We start from the raw sequence: 20397 nt of genomic DNA on the forward strand, positions 1-20397 counted from the left end.
CAGAGTAAATAGGCATTTAACTTAATAGATTTTGCTGGTGATAACTTGCGGAATAGACACCGGCTGGAATGCGGTTTTATCCAATCAGCATTCAGGATTAGACCCACCCGTTGTATAACTGCATTGGTGCCCTTGGCTCTCTGGGGCTCCTCCCCGGGTGTGGTGGCCTGGGGGCTGCTGGGATCTGGAGTCACCCTCTTCTCCTTGGTCCTCCTCAGGGTGTTCACCATGGGCTGGTCGTAGGGCCCCGGCCTGGCCCAGTCCTGCAAAACACAGAGAGACAAAGCTCTTGAGCAACGCCTGCCAAGAATAGCTCTGCTCTGTTGTGTAGCTCTGATAGCTCTGTTGTGTTCATTACGCAAGAAACGGAAGAAAAAGGACTGAAACTGATTGTGTTTTTATAGAATTCATGCCTTTATGAATTACATTTATGCTGTATGACTTCACATATAAATACTTGCATAATGCAACCGGAGAGTGTTTGCAATCTCCCTGTGATTTGAAAAGTGATTGTGAGAAGTGATTGCATCAGTGTCTGATCATCCACAGAGGAGACTGGAGAAAAGGAAGGAGGAAGAGGAGGAGGCGGTCGATGACAGAACGGACGCACCTTCCAGGTGAGGACCTTGGAGGAGGGGATCATGCCCGGTCCCAGGGCGTAATAGGGGGGGTAGTCCACCAGGAGGGCGGAACCTGGTCTCGACCATTCCCACTCGGGGGAGGTGGGAGAGTAGGAGGGCGAGGCAAGAGGGGTGGAGGGGGAAGATGGAGGGAGGTCGGGGTAGACCTCCTGCATGCCCCCGCCAGACAGATAGGGGGCGGCAGAGGGCCCGTGATGATGATGATCGTACCCGTTTGACAGCTGAATGTGAGTGGAGGACAAAGTGACACAACAATGAGAAATCATAATTCAAAATGGCGGCTGCTGGTGATGAAAAAGGAAGGTCAAAATAATGCACACGACTGAAATCAGATGGAATCGAATCATAACATCAAATCATGGTAGCAGACACCTGTGTCATGTTCAGTAGGTACAATTTGAAACAAAGCCAAATGCAGAAGATAGGCTACTACTTGAACTTGTCCAATAAGAATGCTCCTGTATTTGAGGCCCACTGAACATGACGCAGCTGTCTATGTGACAGAAATGAGGGAGGTTTGATCAACCAGCAAAAGTGTACCTAATAACTCTGCTCCTGTTTTGAACGTGTCTATGAGTGTTTAAGCGTGTGTTCACCTGTTCCACCATAGTGCTGGAGCAGGTCTCCTTAGAGGAGGCAGGTGAGGAAGAGGAGGACGAGGAGGAGCTGCCCTCACTGACAGGCTGGCAAGTCTCAGAGACGGCCGAGGATGAAGAGCCAGAGGTCTACAGCAAAGCCGTGCAGCAGGACAGAAAGGCACACACACACACACAAACACACACACACAGACAGACACACACACACACACACACACACGTAAAGAAGCAGTTGAAAACAGAGCAGCCACGAAGAGACAGGTAAAAAAGATAAGATGCACAGACAGAAGTACAGAGAAAGAGAACAGAAGGAAAACATTCTGGGTTTGCAACATCGATAAGAAGGAATACATGAAAAAGCTATAAGCACTACGGCAAAGCATGAAAGTTATGCAAATAAGCGTGACTTGTTACACACTAAACAGCTAACAGTATGCAGATGCAGAGATTACAATGGACTGTATTAATAATAGTAGAGTCATAGGTGCTGAGTCTAAGGTGGGGGGGTCGGGGTGAGCACCTATGAGCTTATGTACACAGTGCAGAAAACATCAGAGCTTTTCAGCCATTAAAAGCCTTCCACATAGCACAGCCATTTCAGTGGTAATTAGAACTAAGAGGGCATTGTTTGAATTGAGCACCAACAAAGCAAGCATAGCTATACACTACAGGTAAAAAGGTTTATAACACCTACTCATTCAAGGGTTTTTCTTTATTTTTACTATTTTCTACATTGTAGAATAATAGTGAAGACATACATCTATGAAATAACACATATGGAATCATGTAGTAACCAAAAAAGTGTTAAACAAATCAAAATATATTTATATATTTGAGATTCTTCAAAAATAGCCACCCTTTGCCTTAATGACAGTTTTGCACACTCTTGGCATTCTCTCAACCAGCTTCATGAGGTAGTCACCTGCATTTCAATTAACAGGTGTGCCTTCTTAAAAGTTAATTTGTGGAATTTATTTCCTTCTTAACGCGTTTGAGCCAATCAGTTGTGTTGTGACAAGGTAGGGGGGTATACAGAAGATAGCCCTATTTGGTAAAGTCCATATTATGGCAGAACAGCTCAAATAAGCAAAGATAAAAGACAGTCCATCATTACTTTAAGACATGAAGGTCAGTCAATACGAAAAAAAGTGCAGTCGCAAAAACCATCAAGCGCTGTGATGAAACTGGCTCTCATGAGGACCACCACAGGAATGGAAGACCCAGAGGTACCTCTGCTGCAGAGGATAAGTTCATTAGAGTTACCAGCCTCAGAAATTGCAGCCTGAATAAATGTTTCACAGAGTTCAAGTAACAGACACATGTCAACATAAACTGTTCAGAGGAGACTTGCTGCAAAGAAACCTCTACTAAAGGACACCAATAATAAGAAGAGACTTGCTTGGGCCAAGAAACAAGAGCAATGGACATTAGACCGGTGGAAATTTGTCCTTTGGTCTGGAGTCCAAATTGGAGATTTTTGGTTCCAACCGCCGTGTCTTTGTGAGACGCGGTGTGGGTGAACGGATGATCTCAGCATGTGTATTTCCCACCGTAAAGAATGGAGAAGGAGGTGTATGGTGTGGGGGTGCTTTGCTGGTGACACTGTCTGTGATTTATTTAAATTCAAGGCACACTTAACCAGCATGGCTACCACAGCATTCTGCAGCGATACGCCATCCCATCTGGTTTGTGCTTAGTGGGACTACCATTTGTTTTTCAACAGGACAATGACCCAACACACCTCCAGGCTGTGTAAGGGCTATTTTACCAAGAAGGAGAGTGATGGAGTGCTGCATCAGTTGACCTGGACTCCACAATCCCCCGACCTCAACCCAATTGAAATGGTTTGGGATGAGTCGGACCGCAGAGTGAAGGAAAAGCAGCCAACAAGTGCTCAGCATATGTGGGAACTCCTTCAAGACTGTTGGAAAAGCATTCCAGGTGATGCTGGTGAGAGAATGCCAAGAGTGTGCAAAGCTGTCATCAAGGCAAAGGGTTGCTATTTGAAGAATATTTTTTGGTTACTACATTAATTAATATTAATTAATTAATTAATATGCCATTTAGCAGACGCTTTTATCCAAAGCGACTTACAGTCATGCGTGCATACATTTTTGTGTATGGGTGGTCCCGGGGATCGAACCCACTACCTTGGCGTTACAAGTGCCGTGCTCTACCAGTTTTGATGTATTCAGTATTATTCTACAATGTAGAAAATAGTAAAAATAAAGAAAAACCCTTGAATGAGTAGGTGTTCTAAAACTTTTGACCGGTAGTGTACTTCCAGCCACCACTAAGACCACACAAGCCTTATCTTGTATCTAAGCAACACTGTAGTTGTCATACAGGTATACAGTATATAAGGTCTTTACATTATCAGTGACTAAACACACACTTTGTGTGTATGCGTGGGTGCGCAATCAATCAGACCCAGCTGTGTGTTGGGTCTGTGAGCAGGGTGCCTGGCTGTTGGGCTAGCTCCCAGCTGCTCACCCCTGTGGTTCTAGTGGTCTATGTAAGGTAATGGGGCTGTGAATGTGAGGGTGACTCATCACAGTGATGCCACCGCTGCTGTCTCTAATGAGCCCCGTTACCTAGCAACCTGGGAGGATTGTCTCTGACCAGTAACAGAGCCCAGGTTGGGAGTCTGAAGTGTCGGGTGGAATACAATGCCTCTGTTACTGTGTGTGTGCATATGTTTTAGTTCATACAGTATGTTACTGCTTCTTAGTGGTTTAAGGTTTCTGTAATATGTCTGTTTGAGGGGTGTAGATAAAGCAGCCATAACACCAATGTGACCAGAGTCATATTGTCAACACAAGTTCCTGTTCTCAGGCTCGTCTCTCTGTAGTACCTGTGGGTGGGTGTCAGGGGGCATGGGCGAGGGCGACTTGGACTGGTAGGCATCCTGGGAGATGAAGCCAGAGTCGTGGGAGGAGACACTGGAGAGGCGGGCGGGGCCTTGCTGAGGGAGGGCGGAGCTCCGGTAGCGGTAGTGGGAGGTGGGGGAGTGGCAGTGAGAGCCGCTGGAGCGAGAGTCGCTGCTGTTGACGCTGTTCAGACTACTGCGAGAGACAAGGAGAGAACACCGTCTTTTGGTTACTAACGGATATTGGTAACTGGTTCTCAACTGAAATGCCTGGTTAAACTATGTAAATAGATGACAAAAATATTGATTCAAAACAATATTTACATTTTAAGGTTTTTTAAGACTGTTACTAGGTAATTTCAAACAGCTACAGTTTGAATATGTTACAGCGCCAGCCACAAGCAGAGGTCGCTAACAAGCTCGCCTGGAACACAAATTGGATGGTTTCTTTGGCCCTAATGCCTCACACAACACGCCTCTTCGAAAAGTATTGAGACAGTTGACTCATTCATTTCGGAAAGGCCACTGCGGCCTCACATTTGTAAACATCCCAATTATAGCAATAATGCCAAAGCTGCAGTACCACCTCCAATACAGAAGATGGCGTAGGAGGACTGAATGCGAGGCTGATGCGTCACTCCCAATCCCTACTATGTTCTCAACCAGTTGAGAGGTTTGGGTGTAGTAGTGTAGTAGTGGTGATTATTGGGCATGCTCACTAACCTGCACATGCTGGACTTCCTGGATGCTGTGGTGCTGGGGGAGGAAGGAGGGGTCTGGTAGGACCAGCTGCTCTCAGATCCCTTCAGGTCCAGAATGACCTTGGAGGAAGAACATCAGAACAAGGGAATTTATGAACAAAACATCTTGTAAAAAAGCAATTGGCAGCCCTATTTCTAGAGGGAAATTGATTTCTTTACCATTGTACCTCCAATCATGTGAATCAGTAACACAGAGACACTCACCGTTATCCAGGACAAAAAGAGGACTATTTTAGCCCTGTCCTGAGAGTGCGGACCAAATCACTGACCTGCTCGCTGGCAGGGGGCAGCTTGTGGGGGTCCATGGTCAGAGCCTTCAGGTCATCAGTGAGAGTCTGCAGGTGAGTGATCTCCCCCAACATCGACATCTCCTCTTCCTGATGAACAAGAATGGCGGGTTGCTGTAAGGGCTTGTGCTAGCTTATAAATGTGGTATACATTTAAAATTAGAGCTTGTTCTCCATTGACAATAGCTCTACTTTTAGACTTCAGTGAATTGAAGCAGGTCATCCCTCTCTACTGGGATTTTCAAAATCTCTTTGGAGAGCAAGACTCAATGGCAATAGAAAAACTTAGAATAGACTACATTAATCACGTTCACAGGTGCATGGGAGAAGCAAAAACTAAAGTAAACTGACCAGCATGGATTACCGCAGATTGTGTATACTTACAGAATAAACATTTACTCAGATGCAACATTTGGGTCACATACACCTTCATCAAAAATCGCCAAATAGTTCACCTTAAAGGATGAGATGGTTGTTTGGGCGCACAAAGTGTACTGTATATTAACGTCCATAACAAATACGCTATTGGTTGGAACTAATTTGTTGGAACAACATGATTGGTAATAATGTGTTGGAGCAATTGTTAAGCGGGTCCTACTTCATTTCTACATGTTTTCTTCAGCCCAGAACCCCCTAACAAATGATGTGTGTTTGACTACACAGACTGTTGGTCGGGACTCACCACGACAGGCCTCAGCATGGAGACTAAGGTGCAGAAGCGGCTCCTCTCCTCCACCAGGGCCTTCCTGACCGCCTGCTTCTCTGTCTCCTCCAGCAGCAGGTACTTATCACTGATGTCCTGCATGGCACTGTCCAGCTGGGGCTGGATGTCCCCCCGACCTGCGGCACACACACACAACAACCATCTTTGTTAGTTTTATGCTAACTTAGGGTTAGGAAGACAAAGTACACAGCTAAGTACACAGCAGCATAATCTACATTCAGTCTCAAACCAGATGTTTGTGTGGACTGTACAAGGAATTCTGAGGTGAAAACAGCACGAATAGACTCTTAAAGATATGTTTTAACTGAATTGTGGTTTTCAGTCGTCATCATCATCATCATTAGATATATGGCAGGTAGCTTAGTGGTTAAGAGCATTGTGCCAGTAACCGAAAGGTCGCTGGTTCTAATCCCCGAGCCAACTAGGTGAAAAATCTGTCGATGTGCCCTTGAGCAAGGCACTTAACCCTAATTGCTCCTGTAAGTCGCTCTGGATAAGAGCGTCTGCTAAATGACTAAAATGTAAATATAGATATAACCATCACCACAGTCCCAACCCTCTTCGTAATTACAATTCCCACCAATCCCTTGTACTACTTCACGCTTAATCTTTTGATCACTAATGGTCAGTGTAATCATAGACAATTTATATCTATGAGTGCAATCCTCACAGTGCTATCTCAAGCACAAATCAAATCATGCTGTGGAACCGGTTGGTGTTTACATCAGGGTCACACCCTCACAATATTACACAAACTTAGGATTCAGGAACACACTGAAGAACCATTGCCCTAGGCAAGGTACAGTTATAGCAGGATATTGTCCCCCCCCCCCCCCCACTTAAGTAATCGCTCTTCACAAAATGGAGCATTGTTCTGATTTGGACATTTTACCCTCTCAAATTCAACCGCTTAAACATATCAAATCAGTGTTTTTGGTTTTACTGACATTCAAAAATCTAGCCGTGTTTTAATATAAAAGTGTCACATTTGTTATTTAAACGTCCAATGCAGCCGTTTTTTATCTCAATATCAAATTATTTATTGGTAACAATGACTTGTGATTGTTTTCAATTAAAATGGTCAAAAAGAAACAAAAATAGCTTCTTAGCAAAGATCAATTTCTCAAGCGAGAATTATGCTAGGACTAAAAAATATATACATATAAATGGATGAGCATGCTTTCTGTTTTTCCCAACAACAAAAAAATTGTATTACGAGTAAAAAGTAATGGGGTATATTGCTTAATTAAATTAAATTAAATTGTTATGACCTGTGTCTTTAAACCAATGTATGTTCAAATAAATAATTTACACTGAACAAAAATAGAATGGGTGACATGTCTGGTGAGTATGCAGGCCATATAAGAACTGGGACATTTTCAGTTTCCAGGAATTGTGTAATGCACATGGGGCTGTGCATTATCATGCTGAAACATGAGCTGATGGCGGTGGATGAATGGCATGAAAATGGGCCTCAGGATCTCGTCACGGTATCTCTGTACATTCAAATTGCCATTGATAAAATGCAATTGTGTTCATGGTCCGTAGCTTATGCCTGCCCATACCATAACCCCACCGCCACCATGGGGCACTCTGTTCACAACGTTGACATCAGCAAACCTTTCGCACACTGGTGAGGACGACGAGCACGCAGATGAGCTTCCCTGAGACGTTTCTGACAGTTTGTGCAGAAATTCTTCGGTTTTCCCCAGCATAAGGTTCTTGATATGCCACACCTGTAAGGTGGATGGATTATCTTGGCAAATGAGAAATGCTCACTAACAGGGATATAAACAAATTTGTGTGCAAAATTTGAGCTAAATAAGCTTTCTGTGCGTATGGAAAATGTATGGGATCTTTTATTTCAGCACATCAAACATGAGACCAACACCTTGCGTTTATATTTTTGTTCAGTATAGATACATTTTTAGTAGACACTCTTATCCAGAGCGACTTACATGAGCAATTAGGGTTAAGTGCCTTGCTCAAGGGCACATCGACAGATTTTTCACCTAGTTGGCTCGGGGATTAGAACCAGCGACCTTTCAGTTACTGGCACAACGCTCTTAACCACTAAGCTACCTGCTGCCCCAATAGTAAAAACATATAAACAGTTCTACAACCGATCATCAAGAATCAACAGAGTTCCAACCCTGCCACAAAAGGCTGAGTGATATGGCTTATTCATTATTATAGTTCAGGGCTCTACGGTCTACGTGGACAGTTTTCTACAAGGAGTACATCACTAAGTAAAAATGTAAAAGCACACAAATAAATCTAGGAGAACAATTTAAGTATTTTAGTGTTTTAATAATAAGAAATTACTAAAAGTTCATGAATAAATGTTTTTAGGAGTGATCCATGCTCAATCAAGCATAACCATTCGGTGAGACAAAAATGTCCAGCCGCCCCTTTAAGGGACGGACCTTTACTGTGATAACTTGGGCACTCGTTTGTCTGTGATGAAAAAAATCTCTGACTGTGATGCCTTCCTAGCAGCAGACAGTTGCAGCAACTAACCTAGCGTGTGAACAAAACAATGTAACTGGCCAAGAAACACGAGGACAAAGTCACACTTTAGTAGCCTTTCTTGTCAATTCGACCAACAAATAAAATTCTACAAAATAAATTCCCAAATCCTCTGTGTGACCACCCGCCAATATGGCTGGAGAAATAGACATTCTTACCCGCCAATGATAAAATCTACCCGCATTTGGCGGGTAGCGGGTGTTCATTTCCAACCCTGTTTGGAACTCTTTCTTACTCTTTCTTATTGTGGTCCTCTGTAGCTCAGCTGGTAGAGCACGGCGCTTGGAACGCCAAGGTAGTGGGTTCAATCCCCGGGACCACCCATACACACAAAACATTTTTTATGCACGCATGACTGTAAGTCGCTTTGGATAAAAGCGTCTGCTAAATGGCATATTATATTATATCATTCACTATTCCAACCTCATAGTGTGGAAATATACATAAAACACAGGAAAATCACGTTTTTGAATGCACAGGGCCTTTAAGAACACAATCAAAGTAGATTATGTATCAAGACATTGTGTGCTAAAAGAATAGAACTCTAGTCTGAACTGGTAGAGAAACGTTCAGTAATCTCCTCTGTAGGCTTTACGGACATAAACATGCAATTAAAGTTTTACATTTCTCAGAAGAGCCAGTACTAGTTATGTGGTTAAGGCTAGATAGATGGAGACCCCTTCTTATTTTCCAGGGAAAGTACTGCAGACGAATTCCTTCACGGGACACAGAATGCAACGTTTGGTTTCCCACAGTATTTACTGTGCGCTGAAGGATCACATTCGGCATGTTTCCGCTCTCCATTGCTCTCATTGCACTCATAGCAATGCACTGGGGGAGTTTCCCTGCGCTATATAACAGGCTAGGGAGACTATTGAACCAGAGAGCTCTGACCACATCTGAGGTTCCTCAGGGGTCAGTTCTCGGTCCTGTTTGACCACATCTGAGGTTCCTCAGGGGTCAGTTCTCGGTCCTGTTTGTTTTGTCTTACAGGTGAGATTGAAGCTGGAAATCAAACTCTTTTGACGGTCAGGATAATATGGCCTTGTTTATAATCATAATAGGCCTTTTATGCTACTAAAACAGACAAACAGACTGGTTCAAAAGGCCAATGTCTAGTTTTTCATAGTACTTGAAAATTATTTGTGTTTGGCGAATGCATGCAAAGGGGTACCATTCACAATGTTGTATCATTCTCTCACATTGAATATAACAACATTCCAAACCTCTTCAAACAAGAATGATATACTCCTAAACTCTAAAAATTCTGTAAACACATATATCACAATACAAGATACAAACTAAGCAGTACTTGGTTTCATAACAGGCAGGATATGGCCAGGGTGAGACAGTGCAGGAGTCAGATCAAAAGCAGTACTTGGTTTCATAACAGGCAGGATATGGTCAGGGTGAGACAGTGCAGGAGTCAGATCAAAAGCAGTACTTGGTTTCATAACAGGCAGGATATGGTCAGGGTGAGACAGTGCAGGAGTCAGATCAAAAGCTGTACTTGGTTTCATAACAGGCAGGATATGGTCAGGGTGAGACAGTGCAGGAGTCAGATCAAAAGCAGTACTTGGTTTCATAACAGGCAGGATATGGTCAGGGTGAGACAGTGCAGGAGTCAGATCAAAAGCTGTACTTGGTTTCATAACAGGCAGGATATGGTCAGGGTGAGACAGTGCAGGAGTCAGATCAAAAGCAGTACTTGGTTTCATAACAGGCAGGATATGGTCAGGGTGAGACAGTGCAGGAGTCAGATCAAAACATGACTCTAAACAACAAGATATTTTCTTGACAAACTTCTCCCAAATCTAGATCATATCAGAGCTGTCAAAGAAGAGGCCCTGATTGTTGGCTGGGTTTCAGAGGAGATCTACATGTAACTGCCAAAATAAAGCAAACACTTGAATAAATGAGGGATACAAAGTATATTGAAAGCAGGAGCTTCCACACAGGTGTGGTTCCTGAGTTAATTAAGCAATTAACATCCCATCATGCTTAGGGTCATGTATAAAAATGCCCAGTTGCCCATTATTTTGGCTACCATGGATAGAAGAAGAGATCTCAGTGACTTTGAAAAAGGGGTCTCAAAGGAGCATAGTGTGTGTGTGTGGGTGTGTGTGTGTCAGTCACCAGAGACACACACTCAATTGAACACTCAACCCAATTGAACACTTATGGGAGATTCTGGAGCGGCGCCTGAGACAGTTTTCCCACCACCATAAAATCTTATGGACTTTATTGTGGAAGAATGGTGTCGCATCCCTCCAATAGAGTTCCAGATACTTGTAGAATCTTTGCCAAGGCACATTGAAGCTGTTCGGGCAGCTTGTGGTGGGCCAACGCCCTATTAAGACACTTTATGTTGGTGTTTCCTTTATTTTGGCATTTACCTGTATGTTGTAGCCAGACAAATAATGAACTCCACAATTATTGAGTGACTTTGCCGCAGTCCCGATCTCCCCTGATGATACAAAATTAAGCTGCAGCCAAAAGCCCAAGGGAGTCAGTGAGGTATATTTGGAAGCAGACCAAACTCATGACACAGTGAGGGTAGTGGGTGGGGGAGGGGACCTCAGGGGAGACCGGAAGAGTAAGAGAAGCAAGGAGATGAACTATTTTGGGCATTCAGGAGATTTTTAACCCTTGAGTGAGGAATGTGACCGCACAATATGAAACAGACCAGTAAACAATGTGACAGGGGTCAGGGTGTGGGGGGACGGGGACGAGACCACACACAGGTGGGAAAGGTCAACGGAGGTCAACAGGTCAACAGAGAACCGTGACACAAAGGGAGCTAGAGGGGGCAGCGACTTACCGAACACGTCAGCTGGAAAGAACAGGGGCGTGATCGGATGCAACATGGCAGTTGTTGGAGCAGAGAGGAGAAATCTCAGTCAGTTTAGACCCAGGAGAAGGGGACCTGTTCTTGAATGGCTACAGGTTGCAGAATGGTCACAGTTCCTTATCATCTTGCCCAGTATATTATATTTTGGCCCAAAATCGTAAAGACATAAAGTCTGTAATAAAATCCAATGGATTTGCTAAGATGCAGCAAGGAGTACTATTCTATCCTATCCTGTTATTTGCACAATATAGTCCCTCCTTAAATCCAGACACATAACTTACCAAAAATATGTGGCTCAGCTGCCTCTCAACCCATTACTATTCTGGCCCTTTGGCAAGTCACCTGGGACAGTATGAGATGTGTCTTGGTAGAATTCAGTATCAACACTTTTGTTTCCTTCCGCCACCCCAAAATCGGATTTAGCTTCAAAGTCAAAGTCATAAGTTCAGAAGTTCTAGTTCCAGTCATAAGAAGTCCAAACCAGACACCAGGCATCCTCAGAGTCACAGTACCTTTCTTTGCCTTCTTCTGCAGCTTGAGAGTGTCGGAGGATTTCTTTTTGATCTCCTGACGGGCTTTCTTGTACTCTGCGGAAGGAAGGGAAACACAGCGGACACAACGTGTCGCACATTGCCATTGTCAGTGCTTTGAAGTGCGGTGCACACCCAAAATGGGGGCGACTCCTAAAAAGGAATAACATCTCATTGATCTTTGTTCTGAGGGACGCGCTTTCCATCTTAACTTCATTATGATAAGCTGTGGCTGGAAACAAACCCTGCAACGAGGGAGCACTCGTTGTTTCTCTAAGTGGAGAACTGAACTCTTAGGTTGGGTATTACTGAGCGGAGAGGGGGATTGGGTTTGAGGTGGTTAGTTGAAGCACATAAAAGCACTATTGAACTGTTGACTAAGCAAAATAATGCCTTTAAACACAATGGAAGCTTTTATTTTGAACTGATAAAAGACTAGTATCTTTGTGATTTGATGGCTCGCTCTGGAGAGCCTCTGAAGGTTTACCTGCTGAAGGGGAAACGGCGTGTTCTGACCTAAATGGATTATAAAGGGAGATATCTAGCTAACCATTATACTGTAGCACTGCAGGCAATAATGGGGTGAAGGAGTATAGAGTGTAATATGGAGAGGTTTGAGAAAGTGTATGTGTGTGTTGTAGTGGTAGGAGGTAGTATACTGTGTGTGTGTGTGTGTGTGTGTGTGTGTGTGTGTGTGTGTGTGTGTGTGTGTGTGTGTGTGTGTGTGTACAGCCCCTACCTTTGGCGTGGTCCTTGTCCAGAGTGTTGGCCACTCTCTTCCACTCCTCCATCTGGTCTTGCAGAGGGTTAATCAGGCAGTCGATGAAAACCCTTGGGTTGGGATTACAACTCAAGTCAAACAGAGCGGAGAATAACGATCTGTAGCAGAGAAATTGCTACAAAATACTAATTATTTAGTGTATTCCTCTAGGTGTGTGGTGTGTGTTTAGGCACTATGTACACAATTTAATCTCCTCATTTCATTCTGCTTATTTCACTCTCTCCACAACATGAGCTAATGGTGGAATAGAGAGAGAAAAGGCAGAATGGAGAGGTGGAGGAGACAGGGACTCACATGGAAAACTGCCTGAGCTTGGCCTCAATGCTCCGGTGCCTCATACACATCCTGGTGAGGGCTGAACCGATGTCTCTGGTGCCACCTGAAACCAGACCAACAACACAATCTGTCAGGCAGAGTCTGTTGAAGAGGGTTCACGACTGTATTTGTGAGCTAAATCACAAACATTCAGAGCATGCATAGAAGTATGAACATTTACAACCGATTCCATTGTAATTCGCTTTGTGTTACAGTTTCAAAGAACTGGTAGAGCCGTAAGAGTGCTACTGTGAAAAACGCTGTAAGTGAAATATAAGTATCTCATAACGTACAGTAGTTGGATGCTGTATCCCTTGGCATTGGAGGACAACATAACAGTACGCCGTCTATGACTCCTACAGTGTCCAAATATGTACATCAACAGGAGAGTTAGTTTCACAGTGGAAGGCTGAAGCAACAGAGTTAGTGATATGTCCTTTTGACAGGGGTCAAAAGACAGTCAGCGTACATCACTTAGGTTTCTCAAATTGCTACTACTTTTAAACACACCCGTCCCATTTGGCCTGGTCTGTCTAAGTTTAGGACTATCAGGAGGAGCTTGCTGGGGGAGAGGTAGCACACTCTTCATTGCATCACTCACTGACACACACACACACACACAGAGCCCTAATCACTTAAGTGTGACCGTTAGGGTTTTTAGTGAAAAGCAAACAAAGCCTATGACCTCACCTCTCCAGAAAAAAAGGACGGAGTAGAGGAGGGTGCGAAGTGTTGAAAAATTCCTCGCCAGAAGAAAAAGTTGTGTCATCTTCCACATTTCCCCTGGGACAGTAAAAAAGCCACACCCCCTCCTGACCCCCCTGTACTGACTGATTAGCACTCAACAGTAGCAGACTAGCAGTGCCTAATAGCTATGCAGGCACCAGGGGACAGATGGCCACTCTCTCCCCAGACAGAGACTCCCTCCTGGGTTATTGTTCCTCGGACTTCAGGCCTCATCAGTAAAGACCCAGGCTGCTCTATGGAGGAGGAAGTTCTTCAGAAACATCCCATTATAACAAGTGGGTGTGTGATTCAATGGTGCAGTGGACAATGGAATGGCCAGACACACTGTAACTAATCTATTGGGTTTTGTATTGTATTGCTGCACTTGCATCCACTGCTGATGACCATCATTTCAAACCGTGGGCAATGCAGAAAAGAGCTTGTGCATTTAGTCATTACTGTAAAATAAGTGAGTTTTTCTACAGTATTTTACCCAATTCAGTACAAGCTCTGATGATGTTTCTCAAATCCATTTCATACTCGAAATACATTTAATCGGACTGTCACTGATCTCCTAGGAAGTATTTCAATATCCATAGCTAGGGTTAAGTCGTTTAATTATTAAAAGACCATTCATGTCAATTCATCCAACCAGGAACTGGCGCTCACAATCATCAGCCATGGTTCACATTATCCCTTCTCAAGTTCTAAGCTCCTTTTCATATCTTCCTCATCCATCATTCAGTAGGTTTCTGTGTATTGGCTGTCTGGCTGTCATCACTATGTTTGTATAACCACTCTACCATCCATCTACTATTGCATTAAAATAAATATAATAATGTGCTATGGTATGATATTTCCATATGTTATTGTATGGTATGGTATTTCTAACCGATATTTCCATCTGCAGAGATTGGCCATGTAAAGCAATTGAAAATGAATGGGGGAGTTACATTATTTTAAGGGGGTTGGGGTTTTGTGTTACAGTATTATGTACAGCTGTAGGATCTTAATTAGATCAGCCTGTTGCAGGATCACTTTTAAAAAGGCTTCTGAAGTTTGTAATTTGAAATTTCAGACTTGATTTTCCCTTACGAAAAATGTATCAACCCCTATAAAAATGTCCATGAATTATAATCCACTAATTCACATTTCCTGTTGCAGCAGGATGTTTTTCCTGCTGTAGCAAACTGGCTCATATTAAGATCCTACATCTGTAAAGTGCTCCTTTAGCTCAACAATTGTTAGGGGGATTTCTGTTCACCCCTCTCCTATTATGTATCGTCCATGTCTGTGTGTAACATGGGGCTCTTTATTTTCAAGTACCCACTGGACATTCAGATCTATAACTGTAAGGTTTTTCTCTTATAGGAGCTTATGCTGCCAAACTCAGAAGTTAGCTGCAGATGGATTAATAAAGTTATATCCTATCCTAGCCTAGCACTTGCTCCACTGCCATTAAAATCTGTGCATTGCTGTAGAAGCAGTGAAAAGTTGTGTTTTTCTAATGTAAGCACCTCAGTGCCTTGTCAATATGACAGGTCTCTTGCAAAAGGCCAGACAGCAACAAAAGGGAAAATACAATTTTTCCACCCCATGATGCTCGAGAGTTGCCATGGAGACAGCAGCAGTCAACATGAATGAATCTCTCTCTCTCTCTCTCTCTCTCTCTCTCTCTCTCTCTCTCTCTCTCTCTCTCTCTCTCTCTCTCTCTCTCTCTCTCTCTCTCTCTCTCTCTCTCTCTCTCTCTCTCTCTCTCTCTCTCTCTCTCTCTCTCTCTCTCTCTCTCTCTCTCTCTCTCTCTCTCTCTCTCTCTCTCTCTCTCTCTCTCTCTCTCTCTCTCTACAGAACAAATGTATCGGACTTCCTCTGCTGAACGGCATCCATCTGTAATAAAGCTCCAGCTCCTCCCTAACACATTATGCCACAGTTGTTACAATTCAAATCTTTCTCTACACTGTCCTTTGTTCACTATCTTACATAAGGAGCAGTGTTTATATGCTACAATACTTTGGTGGTGGTCTGTTTACATCTAATTGAAATCCAGAAGAGGTTTGGAAAATTCCGGACATATTTCCTGCTACACACACACACACACACACACACACACACACACACACACACACACACACACATACGTGGACATGCAGGCACGCAAACACGCACACCAATCTCTTCACACCCCCACCACACACGCACATACACACTGCTCCTACTCCTAGTATGTGAAGTCCCACCCCTACACTGCCAGTCTCTAAAAAATCTCCTGACCCCCAAATCTATAAATAACCCAGTTGGTTTGTGCGGGGGCTCTGGTTGCCAGGATCCCTCCTGAATAGCTGATGTATGGAATAGCACTCCTTATTAATAGCTGTGACATGGGGGCACTGTGGTATGGTGAACACTGCATTGCAGCAACACCTCCCCTCTTTCTCACCCTCTCCTCACGCCCCTTCCCACTTCCCTTCACGCGCCTTCTGTGAGTTACCTCTTCTCTCCACCTCTTTGATGCAGGAGGAAGATTGCCTCTGATATATCTATATGTCAGGTCTTTGTAGTATGACATAGCATTTCAATAGAAACCTATAGACATAGCCTATTCCTATTGAAAACAAATAGTAACTGTTTATGCTGATGTATCATTTGTAGATTACAAATTATTCACCAAATGCTAATAAACTTAATAGACAGACACTAACAACAAACTTCATATGGAAAGCTTTTACAAGGAAGGTTTTGATCTAGTTGCGGAACAATCGGCCCAGATTAGTTTGAAAGGGACCTACATAAAGCATGACTCCAATATACTACAAACCAGAAAGAGACCTACATAGCTAGCTACAGTATAGGCTCTCAGAGTGCTAGAAATATACTGAGCAATGGAAGCTGGTAGAGTTTGTGTGAAATGGCACCCTATTACCTACAGTGAGGGAAAAAAGTATTTGATCCCCTGCTGATTTTGTACATTTGCCCACTGACAAAGAAATGATCCGTTTATAATTTTAATGGTAGGTTTATTTGAACAGTGAGAGACAGAATAACAACAAAAAAGTCCAGAAAAACGCATGTCAAAAATGTTATAAATTGATTTGCATCTTAATAAGGGAAATAAGTATTTGACCCCCTCTCAATCAGAAAGATTTCTGGCTCCCAGGTGTCTTTTATACAGGTAACGAGCTGAGATTAGGAGCACACTCTTAAAGCGAGTGCTCCTAATCTCAGTTTGTTACCTGTATAAAAGACACCTGTCCACAGAAGCAATCAATCAATCAGATTCCAAACTCTCCACCATGGCCAAGACCAAAGAGCTCTCCAAGGATGTCAGGGACAAGATTGTAGACCTACACAAGGCTGGATTGGGCTACAAGACCCTCGGCAAGCAGCTTGGTGAGAAGGTGACAACAGTTGGTGCGATTATTCACAAATAGAAGAAACACAAAATAACTGTCAATCTCCCTCGGCCTGGGGCTCCATGCAAGATCTCACCTCGTGGAGTTGCAATGATCATGAGAACGGTGAGGAATCAGCCCAGAACTACATGGGAGGATCTTGTCAATGATCTCAAGGCAGCTGGGACCATAGTCACCAAGAAAACAATTGGTAACACACTACGCCGTGAAGGACTGAAATCCTGCATCGCCCGCAATGTCCCCCTGCTCAAGAAAGCACATATACATGCCCGTCTGAAGTTTGCCAATGAACATCTGAATGATTCAGAGGAGATCTGGGTGAAAGTGTTGTGGTCAGATGAGACCAAAATGGAGCTCTTTGGCATCAATTCAACTCGCCGTGTTTTGAGGAGGAGGAATGCTGCCTATGACCCCAAGAACACCATCCCCACCATCAAACATGGAGGTGGAAACATTATGCTTTGGGGGTGTTTTTCTGCTAAGAGGACAGGACAACTTCACCATCAAATCTTGGGTGAAAACCTCCTTCCCTCAGCCAGGGCATTGAAAATGGGTCGTGGATGGGTATTCCAGCATGACAATGACCCAAAACACACGGCCAAGGCAACAAAGGAGTGGCTCAAGAAGAAGCACAATAAGGTCCTGGAGTGGCCAACGTACAAAATCAGCAGGGGATCAAATACTTTTTTCCCTCACGGTATATAGTGCACTACTTTTGACCAGAGCCCTATGGAAAGTAGTGCACTCTAGAGGGAATAGGGTGCCATTTTGGATACACTTTAGTGTTGCCATGCTATACTGACTTTGCAGGCTGGCCAACGCCCTCTGGCCAAACAGGCCACATCTGTCAGACACGTATTGACCTCAGCAGAGTTGATGGCATTTTAATGACAATCAGCCTGATCGATTCACCTCTTTGTCCAGACCAGCGCTAACAGTCCAATGTGTTTACCAACGTGTGTCGTCATAGTTCTGTCTGGTCTAGACAAGACAGCAAAATGTAGATAGGCATGTTAATGTATGTTTTTGGCCCAGTGACCACAGTGACCAAATATGTTTCGTGTGATAGCTAGCTAACTCTAAACAGACAGTTACTTCCTATCTTTTTGACAAAAGAATGTAGAAAATTGCCGTTTTCACATGTCGACACTGGTGTGGTGCTGGAGATAATGAATATGATGTTAAAAATGGCGAAGTGCCCTTATAATTAGGCAAATCTACATACTACTTACTATAAAATTGTAGTATGTCACTGACTACTTTATCAAGATCCATGGGACAATCAGAGGGAGTGATACTTTACGGCACATTCTTCTTCTAGCTATTTCAAATGTTGTTCTACAGTATCTGCGATGTATTTCTTTAGGTTACTCTGAAAGCCCATTCAACCACTTGTCTCTATATGTCAGTGCATCAGCCTTCCCCTGAGTAGGTAACAGGGATGGAGCTGTCCTTTCCCTCTCCCACTGCTCACAAAATGTGACAGGGCATGAGGAATGTGTGGTGTCTCTCTGGGATACTGTGGAGTGTGTGAGTGTGTGTGTGAGTGTGTGTGTCCTGGGCAAGGGCAGGGCCCACAAACAAGCGCAGAACGCAGGGATGAAGACTCACCACACTGCTACTGGCAGTCAGAGGCCCACTCAGGGAGGAAAATACAAACAGAGTCAAGAGCATATTGTAGATGAGAAACAGTCATGTATACTTTGTTTTGTCTGTGGTTTGTTTTGAATGGATTGTTGTGGGTGTCAGTGGGCGTAAAAGTGGGAAGGCTCTGATTGGAGGGAAACTTGAAATTGAAACTGAAGACTAAATAATCTCCTTGTTGACCACCAAATTTCAGCTACCAACAACCCAGCTTTTCTTATGATAGTGAAACATACCACTTGCCTATCTATCTGCTTAGATACAGCAGTGTCCTACAATCACCCTTTACTGAGACGGGAGTCTGGGAAGGCAGGCAGAACTGTCCCTGTCCCTCTGTGTTAGCCTGTGTTAGCGTGTGACGCTACGTTAGTGCTAGCGCCATCCCAGCCACAGCGCCGCAGGGGCCTGTGGTGGAGGGAGAGAACCGGGACGGGGAATTGGAGCAGATGAGGATGAGGGCATGGCCGAGGCTGAGCGATGAGGCCAGACAGCGCCAAAGACCCCATGCTTACAGTGGAAATGATGAGGATGGTACAACGTGGCAACGGTTGGATTCAGTGCACCACCATGAAGCTAACTCTTTTAGATTTTATGTGTCTGGCTTTGACTTTGTTTTTAAGTGGAGTCAATTGTCATGAGGCCTATTGTAGCAAGGGAAATGGATAGAGCACTGTGGTACTAATCCCTTCCTCCTCGGAATCGGACATTTTATTAACGTTGTTAACTGGGCCATGACAAAGTAAGGAATATGAGCCACTGTAAAAAACAGGCTCTAAGTTCTTAGCTAAACATAACTATTTTTCCAAAAGAAGTTCACATTTGAGGAAGGTTAAAGTTTGCAAATTCTACTGCAAAATCACCAGCGACACCGCTACGCTGTTGTGACAACCTGTGAAGTCAACAAAAACACCTCATTGTGATCATGTCACAATTATTGCTGAGGAAGCTCTGATTGGCTGAGGGACGATGGGCAGGCCCAATCATGAGACGGTGGAGTATCTGAAAGCTGTCGATATCAAATCACTCCGACAGTCTTGCATGGTGTTACATCAGTTCTTTACAGCCATCAAGGTCAACTTAACTCCTTTTTAAAATTCCTTACCCAGGGTGTTCCTCATCAAAACACTGAGGGCGGAAACTAATGAACTACACATTCCGAATAGCTTCAAGGGTGGGGGCACAGTCTTCACATTCCTCCAAGATTCTTTAAATAAGACCCAAAGAACCCCCTAACCTCCTTCCCTCCCACACATCCTATCACCCCATTAGTCCAGCTTATAGCCCTGTAGAGCCTGGTCAATCTTCATGCCATAGACAGGTGGTGTTTGTATGACTGTGCAGAATCTGCAAGACAAACTGCAGTCCAGTCTATATCAGAACTGGGTTCAAATAATATAACAAATCTATCAAATACTTAAGCTGAGCTTGATCGAGCTCATCTGGCACAAGGGAACCAATGGTACTTAGTCCCAAAAATTCAAAAGTTCAAACCCTGCCCGCAGGCTCAATCCAAGGCTCAGGAAATAAAACAAATATTAGGCTATTTGAACCCAGGTTTTGGTGTCTATGCGACTGTGCAGACCATCAGATTGAAGAAGGCTCTCCCTTCTATATTAGGTACATTGGCACCTGGTGGTCCTATAGCTGCCTAGGGCTGAGGGGGCATAGAGACTGGATTACTACTGACAGCTGAGAGTAGGAGTGGTAGACAGGACGGCTATGGGAATGCAGGC

At 43.9% G+C, this 20397-nt stretch overlaps 1 protein-coding gene across 1 annotated transcript in view; it reads right to left on the bottom strand.

Moving 5' to 3' along the window:
• LOC311126891 (protein MTSS 1-like) overlaps positions 1 to 20397 on the bottom strand; it is a gene marked incomplete at both ends in the record, with an annotated part of 47602 nt that overhangs the window by 3831 nt on the left and 23374 nt on the right. Inside the window, 11 exons of the mRNA XM_084158583.1 lie at positions 108 to 263; positions 611 to 862; positions 1238 to 1366; positions 4092 to 4302; positions 4830 to 4927; positions 5137 to 5244; positions 5837 to 5994; positions 11229 to 11240; positions 11771 to 11845; positions 12528 to 12619; positions 12864 to 12948. Of these exons, the coding sequence (XP_084014709.1) occupies positions 108 to 263; positions 611 to 862; positions 1238 to 1366; positions 4092 to 4302; positions 4830 to 4927; positions 5137 to 5244; positions 5837 to 5994; positions 11229 to 11240; positions 11771 to 11845; positions 12528 to 12619; positions 12864 to 12948 (1376 nt within the window). The remainder of the gene's footprint in view (positions 1 to 107; positions 264 to 610; positions 863 to 1237; positions 1367 to 4091; positions 4303 to 4829; positions 4928 to 5136; positions 5245 to 5836; positions 5995 to 11228; positions 11241 to 11770; positions 11846 to 12527; positions 12620 to 12863; positions 12949 to 20397) is intronic.

The sequence above is a fragment of the Coregonus lavaretus genome, assembly GCF_964263955.1.
Source record: "Coregonus lavaretus genome assembly, chromosome: 3".
In the NCBI taxonomy this organism is placed as follows: Eukaryota; Metazoa; Chordata; class Actinopteri; order Salmoniformes; family Salmonidae; genus Coregonus; species Coregonus lavaretus.